Source organism: Serinus canaria, chromosome 1 (genome assembly GCF_022539315.1).
Source record: "Serinus canaria isolate serCan28SL12 chromosome 1, serCan2020, whole genome shotgun sequence".
NCBI classification, from domain to species: Eukaryota; Metazoa; Chordata; class Aves; order Passeriformes; family Fringillidae; genus Serinus; species Serinus canaria.
The window spans coordinates 90276300-90288369 of record NC_066313.1 but is presented as its reverse complement, the minus strand read 5'-3'; the positions used below and the strand labels follow the sequence as shown (position 1 = coordinate 90288369).

The following is a 12070-nucleotide window of genomic DNA, read 5'->3' as shown; positions in this document are numbered from 1 at the left end:
TATAGATATAGATATAGATATAGATATATAGACATAGATATATAATCTTGCGTAATTTGAAGGTATAAAAAGGAGATAAGGCATTACTTATGTAGAGTATAAATTGTGGCTGATTGAAAAGCTGCAGCTGAGCTATACTCAGCACAGAAGGGATCTGCTGACATTGTTTGTGTGTATTTTGTGTCAGCAGTAAGTGCCAAAATAGGTATTTCTCTTGACATATTTGTAAGTTGCCTGTACTTTTAGTGGAAACTTCTTTTCCTTTTAGAAAATCTTTAGATCTGCACTGTTAGTAATCAGGAGTGATTAAGTAATGTTTAAGAAATGCTCAACTGTATTGTGGCCAAGGATGGATATTGACACCTGTATTAATTTCAGAAAGCACTTGGTTCCACAAATTTTTCTAAACTAAACCCAAATTAACTAGGTAGTTAAGATGCTGCTCCAAATGATTGAAGGTGTTTGGCCTGAATAACACATTATTTATGTGTGTTGAAAGGTCTTTGGGCTGGAACATTTTTGGATCTAACTTCCAAAAACATTTCAGCATGTACTGAAGTTAAAATATGTGGTCACTGAAAACAGTATGTTCCAAATGCTTTTAGTGACTTAGAAGAGAATCAAAATGATTCAGTAATTCCCATGCAACTCACAAAAATGAGCTTGGACATTTCAGCTAAGGTTATAGCCCTAATTAAGCCATTTGTTAGGTAGGATTTTTCAACCAAAAAAAAATCAGTGTGGTCTGTTGTATAATTCAGCTTTGTAATTTGGATCCCTAACTTCACTGGCCAACTTTGTACCCTGCTACTTTATTGCATGCAGTTATCTACAGAGTATGAAATCTGTGTGGCCCACATTCAGTTATCTCAACATCTCTATGGAATGCATCTGTATGGAGGGGTTTGAGTAGCATTGCATGCTATAATTAGTTGTTTAAATGAGAAAAAAAAATAATGGTTAAAAATATTTTATTCAATTTTGTATATAGAAATTATTGGATTTTTTACTTCTTTGGTTTTGTTTTGGTTTTTTTTTTAGGGAGATCCTGGGGATTCAGGGATCATTGGTTTTCCTGTAAGTAGCATTACAGTGGATGTGATAAAGTGTCAACAGTAACTAATATCAGAACAACATTTACTGATAGTTGGTGGATTTTTTTATTTAAAGGGACCTCCGGGTACACTGGGTATTCAAGGACCTATTGGTCCAAGAGGACAGCGAGGAAGACCAGTAAGTATATTAAAATTATGTTCTCTAGGAAATTAACCAAACAGAAGAATTACCTCAGCAAGTTCCATTATGTTGGACTGTAACCTAGGTTAGAAATAGCAAGAAGGTGTCAATGGACATTAGACCTTTCAAAAAGCATGGTGAGACACTGAGGGATGAATATTGTATGAAGAGATATAGGGGTGCTGTCAGAAGCTTTTGATTCATATTGTATTTTTTTTAGCCTCCTTGGAACGTCTCCCTACACAGAGTTATCAGAATGACTTGAATATGTTACCTTTTCTGCTCACAAAGGATATGTATATTAGCTCTCTGTGCTTCCCACAGGAGATTGAATGGTATTTAGAATGCAATTTTAAACTATTTTTCTGTGATTTTTTTTCCAAAATTGTCATTTACAGCACTGATGTTGACAATTGTTGCAGTATAGTTCTTTGAGAAGACTATGTTCTCTCCAGATGCAGTTTCTACACTTCTTATTTCCATGGTTAATAGTTTCATGGGTGAGAAGCATGTATTCAAATTCAATGGATCTCATTTTCTTTAAGCTTCTTTTATTTTCCTGTAACAGAACTTTGTAGCATTTGCTTTTTTCATTGCTTTGTCAGAACTTACTTTGGACCCACTTTACATCCCTGATCTGAGGGGAAAAAAATTAATTTGGGTCTTCTCACTCACAGCCTTCATAGCTGTTTTCAGGAACACACACTCCCCACCAGCCCAAAAAAACCCAAACTAAACCAAACAAAACAAAACAAAAAAATTTCCACAGTAAGCTAAGCCTTTCAAAGTTAGTTTTCTGCACTGGCCTGTTTTATCAACTGGAGTAATTTGCACCTTTTCCTTCTCACAGGTCATCCTTCAGGAAAATCAGTTCTTTACTTACTCTTTCTGTAGAGCAAACCCACAGAAGTTCATGAGCTTCACACAGGAGCCCAACCTGCAGTGATTCATGTTCCCTGTGTACTTTCTGGGATGTTAGGAGTGCTATAAACTACACATTTTTGGAGCCCCTGTCTTGGGGAGATCCCACAACCACATCCCTCTGGTTACCATATAGGCAACATCTCTTCTGAGCAAAATACATCAAATTTTATTCACTGCCTCTAAAGCCATTACTCACCTGTGAGAGAGACCCATGAGCACTTCACAGGTGTGAGTGTACTACTTCAGAGTGTAGTGCAGGAAGGCAGCCCTGGCTCCCCCAGGTCCCTGCAGGCTCCCCAGGCTAGGGGTTAGATACCCTGTGCAATGCATCTGCCCAGTAGGTTAGGCAATAGTTCACAATTTACTCAAGTCACCAGAAGTGATTCAAAAGCAGTTTTTTATTTTTTCAGAACAAGACAAAGGTATATTGCAAGGCAGAGGTGCCTAAAAAGTTCAGGTCTCACCTGAATGTTACTATCTTTTCCTTGCAAGTTAGATTTGATTTTGCTTTATGCAGCTAAGATCGCCTTTCAGGGCTCAGTAGGTGGACAGTTCCATCTGCAACCTTCTCTCCTTTCTGTGTCACTCATTCACCATGAGCTGAGCAGCTCATGCTTCTTATTCACCCCAGCTTTCCCTCCTTTGACAAAGTTTTTAATGTCTAAAGCCCTTTGGAACCTGTTAACTGCCATAGCTGACTGAAGCAAGGGAGGTTATCTCTTCAATGAATGGCTTTCCTACCTCTTGTAAGGCTCTGTCACATGTATTTCCTGTTTTAGTTTCATTTTCCACCATCTTCCTTTGATTCATTCTGTACAATCCCAAATAGGTAATCTGAGATGCCTGTGGTAGTTCAGCCCCCTTACAGACCAATACAGTACCAAAACTGCAGCTCAGTGAAGCACTTAAAGGTGTGCCTAGCTTTAGGTACGAGCTTAAAATGTTGCTTAGTCAGGATCCAAAAGCACAAGTTCTTATTACTTGGAAAAATGGGTTTTCATTAGATCTAGGCTGGGTAACTGTCAGTCTGCTCAGAAAGATTACAATGTGATTTAGGAAGGTATTTTTCAGAACAGTAAATCCACGTAATATAGTTACAATGGCACATGGGATGCTGAGGAATACACTCCCTACTAAATACATACTTATGTTTCAGACAGAGGGTAACTAACCTCCTGCATGCATTGATTAGAAAGCAACAAGTAACTTGCTCTCCCCTATTGTGCTTCCCCAGGGACCACCAGGACCCCCAGGGCCCCCAGGACCACAAGTAAGTCTTTGTGTCAGAGTTGTTGATGCTGATTTTGTGTTGCTGAGGTTAATCCAAGACCTACTTGAAGGCAGTAAAAGAAAGAACCATGGGCAGCACGAAAGACTGTGTAGCACTGGACTTTCTGTGTTGGCTGCATACCATAGAAAGTTAATCTTACCCTGGGATCACCTACCCTGAAAAGATTAGAACCAGATTTAATTTGCTACTGTAGTCACAGTAGCTTCCCATGAACAGAGAATCCTTGCAGTCTTCACAATACTCAGTTTTATCTCCATGGAAAACATATATTACTTCATTGTTCCAGCCTATTTTGGTGTTTTTATTTAGCATTCAAGGCTATTAAAAATCTTTCAGAAGAAATGCTTGATCTTTTCATGACATTACTCAGTGGATGACTCAAAGAACTGGTAGCATGGTACTTTAAACAGCTGTCTTTATAAAAGTTTGGGTCTGTAAAATTACTTCTAAATCTATAAAAGTACTTCAAGGTAAGCCTAGGCTATTGTTTGATTGCATTCTTCAGTGGTGTTGCCCAGATTTGTAAGCCTGAAAAGGCCTTTAAGCATGTTTAAATTTGAATTTTATATTCGATTAGAGTTGTGCACTTGGTAAACATTGACCTATTGTTTTTGCAGGGCAACAGAGGCCTTGGCTTCTATGGAGAAAAAGGTGAACAGGTAAAGCAAAGCTAATGAATTAATATCACTACTAAAGGGCAGGTGGATGTTTTCTGCTCTTTATAAACTAACATACTCTCTTCATTTGCAATTGCATTGTATAATTATAAGAGAAAAATGAAGCATAGGTCTGAAAGTAATTATAATCTCTGTAAGGGACATCATAGCTGAACTAACCCCTATATGTCTAGGTCTCTCTGTGCTCTCATTTACACTGACACAGAGGTAACACTTCTGAAATTTACAAAGCCAGGCCAGGTTATGCAATGCTGAAATCTTTGCTGTTGTTCTGAAAACACACAGGGCAAGAGCAAGTACTGCTATATGTTAACCCAGCACAAAATTAATTTATCTTGCCACAAATTTATCTGGTATGGTTGTATATGGTTTAGAGCCACACTCCCAGCAGGGGCAAATCTGTGCTGCTCCTTTGCAGTGTCCCGGAGCCTCTGCTGATCAACTTGACCAGGTATTAGAGCTGTTGGTAAATGTTCCTTTGTGTTTTCCCTGCAGGGCCCCCCAGGTCCTCCAGGTCCACCTGGGCTTCCTACAAGAGAACTGACAGGTGTCCCCCCTGACAAGCACAAGGTAACTAAGAGAGTATTTTTCTGAAATAAAAAAGGAGCTAAGAGTTCTGCACTACCAAAACTAAAATATTGTACAAATGTGCTTTAACATATAGAACTTAAAAGACTTTAATATATCAAAAGAGAAATCTGCTTCTTTCAGAAACTTGGATCATACCAAATTTATTGAAACTGTGGTGGCTAAAGTAATTCAGAAAGTATTTCTCAAGTTTAGAGGTGTTCTTTTTATTTAAGCGTGCAGCTACTGGCCATCACTCCCATCTCATTTTACAAGCAGAAATGCCTGCTGAGAAACCATTACTGTGTTTGTTTTGATAACTAATCTGTGTGATGCAGATATTTATATACTTAGAGTTAAGGTTTATTCTTACATATTAGAGAAATCCCCACATGCAAGATGCAGTTTATTCTCATCTGCTGCTCCTTGCTGGGAGCAGAAGCAGTCATACTCTGTATGTGTGTATTCAGTATCAGACACCAACCTCCAGACCAGTTATTTTTCATCCTATATTTGAAGTTAGAAAGTTTATGTGGCTCATACGATTTCTGCAGTAAGATGAGTAGATTGCTATGATACTGGAAGATCTAAAACCACCTTTAATACTCTGCTGTCTGCCCTAAATAATATACATGCTGAGATTTTCATGGCTAAGCAGACACCCACACTGAGCTACTTACCTGGAGAGTTGTTATATTCAGTGGAGATGTCAGCAATATAGAGAGTGGAATTTAGGCTATGATTTGTCTTACCCTAACTGGAGCTCTTGATTAAGTAATTCATAGATAATCAGTAGGTAAAAATAGGAGAGTGTGCATTTATTCATTGGCATTCCTTTGACACTCACCACCCAGACATCTCATGAACAAGCCTGTAAAGAGCTGGACATTGACATTCCTAGAGACCTTTTCAGAAAAATTATCAAGTATTTCTTTAAAAAGCAACTTCAAAAACTTATCATGAAAGCATTAATGCAAGAAGTGTGTGAATAAAGAACAGCACAAGAGTAGTGTTTTTTCTCTTCACCAGTCATTTTGTGTTGTATAAAAGTTTGTGAAACTTAAGTGAGAATGCCAAACCTATCTGAATACTTTTTCTTTATTGTTAGGGTGAAAGAGGAGACCCTGGACCAAGAGGGGAAGCTGGAATTCCAGTAAGTCATGTGGAGAAGAACAAAGTCAAATAATAATGTTGGAGTTAATTCTTGTGTGCTCTTCACTGATGTGATGCAATATAGATATGGAGCAATGTAGATGTGTTATAAGCAGAGACACCAGTTCTAATGCTTCAGAAAAATGGAACAACTTGATGTGTAATAACTCCACAGTACAACCAGTTGTTCTCTTACTGGTTTACTGAAATAAGACTTTGCCTCACATATTTTTAATTTTAGTTCTAATTATTAATAAATCTCTTTACTTATTCTTCTGATCTATGTTTTAAAATTTCATTGTATTTCATTCAATAAGAACATATTGTATTTTTAACACTTTTAGCCTTTTTAGCCTACTGTCCAACACATACAAACTTTTTGTCTCATGGTTTTTAAATCTGTTTAGCAAGTGGGCAGTAATCCCATATGTTGCTGTATTGTGTAAAGCTGTCAACCCAGCTTGACTGAACATGGTTTAGTTATAACTCACAGACAGCCTCTAGACTGACTAAATAGCTTGGCCATTGAGTGGCTCCTTTTGACTTCCCAGAGGGGTTTAAAACAGAGTCTTTACTAAGCGGGGATGCCTCGCTGAGCATTTTGCAGAGCTTTATTTTCTCAGATGGTCTGGTCAGCAGCTCCACAAGGTTATGGGAGAAGGTCACATTGTGAACCCTGATGCCCTCCATCTGTGGTTGCTAGCCAGTTGTTCGGCTGCTGATCATATTCTACACATGTAGGATTTTTTTTTACTCATTAGAAAAACTGTAATTGTATGCTGATGTAGCAGAAGGGGATATGTGCTTCTCCCCTTCTTTTGTTTCGTATGGTAGGATGGATAGCAGCGTGCCTGTGTTTGCCAAATAGCTCTCTGAAGCCACAGTTTGGGCATGAGCTGAGTTGCTTAATTGGTTGTATAGCTGAATAATTACTTTGGCTCTTCTTCAGAGCTGCAGACACAGAAGAAATAAAGGAGATGATAGGAGGGAGACACTGTCCTCTCTCTAATGGCCTGCTCCTGCTATTGTAATGAAGCAAGCATGTTACACTTAATTAAAAGGACAACAGTTCTTTCACATGCAGCTATTATTAGATTATCCTTGTGTTACAATGATGCTTTCTTCCTGTTTAGCTTCCATAAAACAGTGTTGCAGTTTTTTTGTACATAATGAAGAAATACGTTGAACTGATGTGCAATCTTTCCTAGGGTGTTCTTCTCTTTCCTCTCGAAAAAGGTGAAGAAGGGGTAATGGGCTACCCAGGACAAAGGGTGAGTCACTCATTAAAGGTGGAATTCACACAGCTGAGTGGGTGGATCTGAGCTGAGAGTTTGCCTTCTGGAACAAAACACAGATGAAAACATCGTAGAAGTTATAGTTCTTCAGATCAATAGGTTTGGCCAGCTCAGAACTGCCTGAAGCAGGAAAGCAAAAAGGCCATTTTGAAATGGTGGTGGGAGGAGGCCCCCACAGGACTCACAGCTGTGCCAAAGAATGGCAAGGTATGCCTGTGCCATCACTGGGAAGCCTTGTGCATCTCTCACCTGAAGCTGTGCTCACTCACCAGAGCTGCTGTCCTGGTCCTCAGCACAGGCTGTCCTTCATTGTTCCCATCTGAGCTGTCTGCAGACCATGGTTAACAACGTGAGTCTGACTCCACTCACTTGTGGACTCAAGCAAAAGTCAATCTAAATGCTTTCTTGTAGCATCTATGACTGCTTGTTTTGGAGCAGTGTTTGAAGTGCTTAAATGGAATGAGAACAGTACTGAGAATACATGGAAAATGAGAATACATTTTTTAAAAAAATCTCAGTCATCTTATGGTCAATTTAAAATGGATTGATTAAGAGAGGGGAAAAAAAATATAATACCAGATTAGATTTCAGACTTGTAGTGTTTGCACCCTACAAAAATCTAATTGAAAACATACCTGAAATGTAACTGTTAGAGTTTCAAGCTGTTAGATTTATTTTGTCTAAGAAATAATAACGGTTCTTTGTCATAAGGATGTTAGAATGACATTTTATTTTGTTAATTTTATTGTACCTTCATAGGGACTGCCTGGCATCACTGGTTTCCCAGGACTTAGTGGAGAAAGAGTGAGTATTTCATACAAGACTGTGGTTTCTAACACATATGAAGACACTCTGTCTGAAAAGTAAACTGTAAAGGACAAATTCTTCCTGCAATTACACTAGCTGTAGTCTGTAGTCTAAAAAATATCATCTGGGTTCAACCATCATTCTAATTTTGGGTCAGTTATTTTTCTCATCAGTGAGGCAAAAAAAAAATACCTTATGATTAAAGTCCAGTTTTGCTTAAACCATGAGCATCTTTTGAGACCATTACAGGGAAGTATCACTTTCATTGTTCTAATTACTATGATTATGATTTCTGTCGTTTCCTTGCTACAAGCGGAAGCTTTTTTGAATAGCTTTCTGCAGATGTGGTTGAAATGTACGGTTATCTTGGATATCACAAAGGGAGAAGAGATGGAAACTGATAAATATACCAGTTAAATCTCTGTCCCCATGGAAACACACCCAAATATTTAAAATAGCATTCTGTCAGACAGAGACTTTCTGTTTGGTCTCAGAAAAAGGCTTCTTCAGTCAGCATTAGAAATCACTTCCATGAGGTAAATAGCTGTGGGATGCACGATTTTTCCATGCTTTGCCATCTTTAGTTGTTTAAAGATTTGTCCTGCCACCAAGGCATAACAATAATAACATGAAACACATGGGACATGAAAGTACACGAAATCTGAAAAATAACATTTGCACAGCTATTCAGTCCTGGTGGTGTGGAAGGGAATTGCTATTTTTAATACATACATGGAGAGGCTGATGGAAACCCGTTAAAGCCCACTGGCTGACCTTAACATGGGTTCATGCTCCAGTCAGAATTGAGCAGTGCTGCTCCTTTTTGAGGATGAATCTTGACAATAATTGTAGCAGAAGGGACATTGGTTTGGATGGACTATCATTGTATAATGTGTGTGTGAGAGGGGACACCCTACTCTATGTGCTGTTCACAACCTCCTTTTTGTTGATTTTTGAGTGATTTTATTCTTGAGAAAGAAAGAAGGGTGATTAAGTCCTGCTAGCACACAGATAAAGTTGCAGTTGACAGGAAGCTGCTGGCTTTGCTTTTAGGCCGCCAGCTCCACCTAGTGTAAAGAGATTTTACACCTGATAATCAAGAGGCTTCTTTTCCAATGGTGAGATGTACACTTGCCATCATGGAAAAGCCTCTGAAACGTGATCGGGTTTGCAGCATCTGATTGAGAGCTGTGGTACTTTTAGTGCTTCAAAACTACTTCAAGAGTGACTTACAAAGCTGGTTATTACCACAGAAGTTCTGGGTAAGAGTTGTACCCACTGTAAAACTTGAGAGATACTGAGATTTAAAAAAAGTGACTAATAATCTAAGCGGGAATTATACAGAACTACTGTGTTAATTGACATCAGTTGTTGATTGGCCACTGGTTTCCACTAAAAGCACACCTTTTTAACACCAATCTCTTTCCAGAGTACATATAAACATTTTCTGTGGAGAACAAAAGTTGTTGAAAAGCTGAGTAAAGCACACAGAAGAGATGATCAGCATCTCTGAAATCTGTCTCCTTCTGAGTTCTTCTCATACAGCCCTTCTTCAGCCAAACAGTCTCCAGCCACCTGGAAAAGAGCAAAAAGGACCTGTGTACTCCAGTGCTATTTCACTGCTCACTCATTCCAGTGAAAATATGTCTACTTGTAATGATTCTGACTTGTTTAGTTTTCTTGCAGCAGGCTGCTGTGGTCTGGCTGCCTAGCCCATGTGTTTTGGGGTCAACTGGCATGGAGGGGATCCCCTTTTCTCCTCCTGCACCCTGCAGCATCCATGGAATGGTGTGAGTGTAGGTGCTCCTTCCATCTGCACCACTGCCAGGGGTGACAGAGCCTGCAACACAGCAGGTCCCTCTGGCCTTTGGCAGGAGTTAGGCTTGGTCCAAGAGATGGGACAGCAAACCACAAGGAACCTTATTGGTGTTATAGAAATTGCTACAGACCAAATAATTTTAGTCTCTCTCTGATAAAGGAATAGTCAATTGTTTTTATGTGTATTCCAGGGTATTCCAGGATATGATGGTGCACCCGGTGGCCATGGTCCCAGAGGAAGCAAGGTACTGCTATAGTTTCATTTGCTAGAAGCAAGAAGCCAGATTGTCATTTTGCCTTCTTTCCTTTTCTGTCATCATGTAGTAACAGTTGTGTCTGTTGTCATTGTAGAACCGGTTATGTGGTTTGTTAATTTGATATCTTTGAGCTTTCTTAAATGTTGTGTCAGTGCCTTTGGGAGTTTGGGGGTTTGTGTTTCATGGGGACACCTTTTCGTTTTAAAATAAATTCTCCATAACAATGTGCTTGGGTGTGTGATACTTCAACTTCTGTTGACAGGGGGAGCCTGGCGAGATGGGTCCTCCGGGGCCAGATTCCTATTTTCCTTCCCGCATCCCAAGGAAAGGTACATCTTTGCTCAGATTTTTTATCTTAGCTGTTTTACTACCTTCTGCATAGATCAAAAACATGACATTCTAAGAATTCAACTCCTAAAAAAAATGTGTTCGCTAAAGTGTTCCAGAAGCTGTAATTGCCTTCCAAGAGAGTGCCCTAATCACCTTTCTGCAGGCAGGTGGTTTCTTTGTCTCTCCTGCTGAGCTGGATTGCTATACAAAAGGCTTCCATGCATGCCTGTATCCACAGAGAAGAAGCAAGCAAAAAAGCGTGTGACTTTGTTGTCCAGCAAAAGGAAGAATGGGAGTCTGTCTTCTGTGTCCTGTTTCAGACTTTGGATAAAGCACAGTAGTGGCAGCACAGCAGAGAGCATTCTTGTCATCTAATAGAAAGACAGACAGACAGACAGACAGAGAGAAAGAAAGAAGAAAGAAGAAGAAAGAAAGAAAGAAAGAAAGAAGAAAGAAAGAAAGAAAGAAAGAAAGAAAGAAAGACAGAAAAAGAAAGAAAGAAAGAAAAAAGAAAGAAAGAAATAAGAAGAAAGAAAGAAAAAAAAGAGAAAGAAAGAAACCCATACATTAAAAAAGCCTTGAGGAATATAAGAGTATTTTTTTCCTTTTCAAAATTGACGAATTTCCATTGCAATCTTTTCACTAAGCTTGTAGCACCCAGTGTCAGCTGTTCTGCAGAGCTGTGGTGGCTCTGCATGGCTAGACTAGAAACACATAAAAGGTGATAGCAGTTTGCCAAGACCAAAGCTATTCAAGGGAAGGTGCCAGCAAACAGCAAGAGTGATCACATGCCATTGCCTTGGCCTTTGTCCTCATACCACAGAATTTACAAATCTTGTTGAAAGCCAGAGAGACTAGCAGTGAATGGTTCCCTTCCTCCCAGAGAAAGGGGGCAAGAGGCCCAAAACATTGGTCAGATCACCCTGAATACCCTGCCAACCTTTTAGAAGCAGGAGGGACTGTGTAGAGAGAGAAAGAAGCAGGCAGAAGGTGAAGACACCCCATGTCCTCTACTACCACTGATCTTTGACAAGAGCATGGTACTTGCTGCAGGCAGTAGCTGGGCTGGGCCCAGATGCTTTTGGTAGTGGGAAGCAAAGGAAAGCCCACATGTCACACATCTGTTAGAACAGAAACTTCCTCTAGGAAAAAGAGGGGCTCTCCTCAGACAGCTGCTCTTCTGTGCTTCCCAGGAGCGATGTAGCTCTAGCCGCATATCAGTAAAAGGTGAAAGATACTCTCCTGTTTCCTGGGCTTGGTGGCTCCACACCATTCCTGTCAGTCTAAAGCTATGTTTTAGAAACTGTTGTGAACTCTCCTATTCCAAAGCACTTGAAGATTCTAATATTTGCTTTTTCACAAAGAGCAGCATCACAGTAACACGTTTTGTGGAATTGGGGATGTTTTTCAGGTGCAAGAGGTGATCCAGGCTTCCCAGGTGTTTCTGGACTCCCAGGAGATAGAGGAGATGAGGGAGATCGTGGATTGCCTGGTCCTCCTGGATTTTCTGATGGTAATGTCCCAGCAGTACATGTTCTAACAGCTTAACTTTATAGGGAGTTTGACTGATACAGGGTCACAGTGGGAAAAATCTTTGTGGTGATGATGTGACACACAGTGCAGAGTAGTAGATAATAATTGGGGGTGGGGGACAAAGAGTGGGAGGAGCATTTTCCTTTGGACCAGTGGGACTCTTGCAAAACTACTGAAAGAGAG

At 39.8% G+C, this 12070-nt stretch overlaps 1 protein-coding gene across 4 annotated transcripts in view; it reads left to right on the top strand.

Annotated features, from left to right (window-relative positions):
- The window catches only part of COL4A2 (collagen type IV alpha 2 chain), a 141166-nt gene that overhangs the window by 92983 nt on the left and 36113 nt on the right, over nt 1-12070 (top strand). For all 4 annotated transcript variants that reach the window (XM_050974367.1, XM_050974372.1, XM_050974363.1 and 1 more), the window contains exons 9-19: nt 1042-1077; nt 1171-1233; nt 3395-3430; nt 4069-4110; nt 4624-4698; nt 5804-5848; nt 7056-7118; nt 7902-7946; nt 9959-10012; nt 10287-10353; nt 11766-11867. In XM_050974367.1, coding sequence (XP_050830324.1) covers nt 1042-1077; nt 1171-1233; nt 3395-3430; nt 4069-4110; nt 4624-4698; nt 5804-5848; nt 7056-7118; nt 7902-7946; nt 9959-10012; nt 10287-10353; nt 11766-11867 — 628 coding nt within the window. The remainder of the gene's footprint in view (nt 1-1041; nt 1078-1170; nt 1234-3394; nt 3431-4068; nt 4111-4623; nt 4699-5803; nt 5849-7055; nt 7119-7901; nt 7947-9958; nt 10013-10286; nt 10354-11765; nt 11868-12070) is intronic.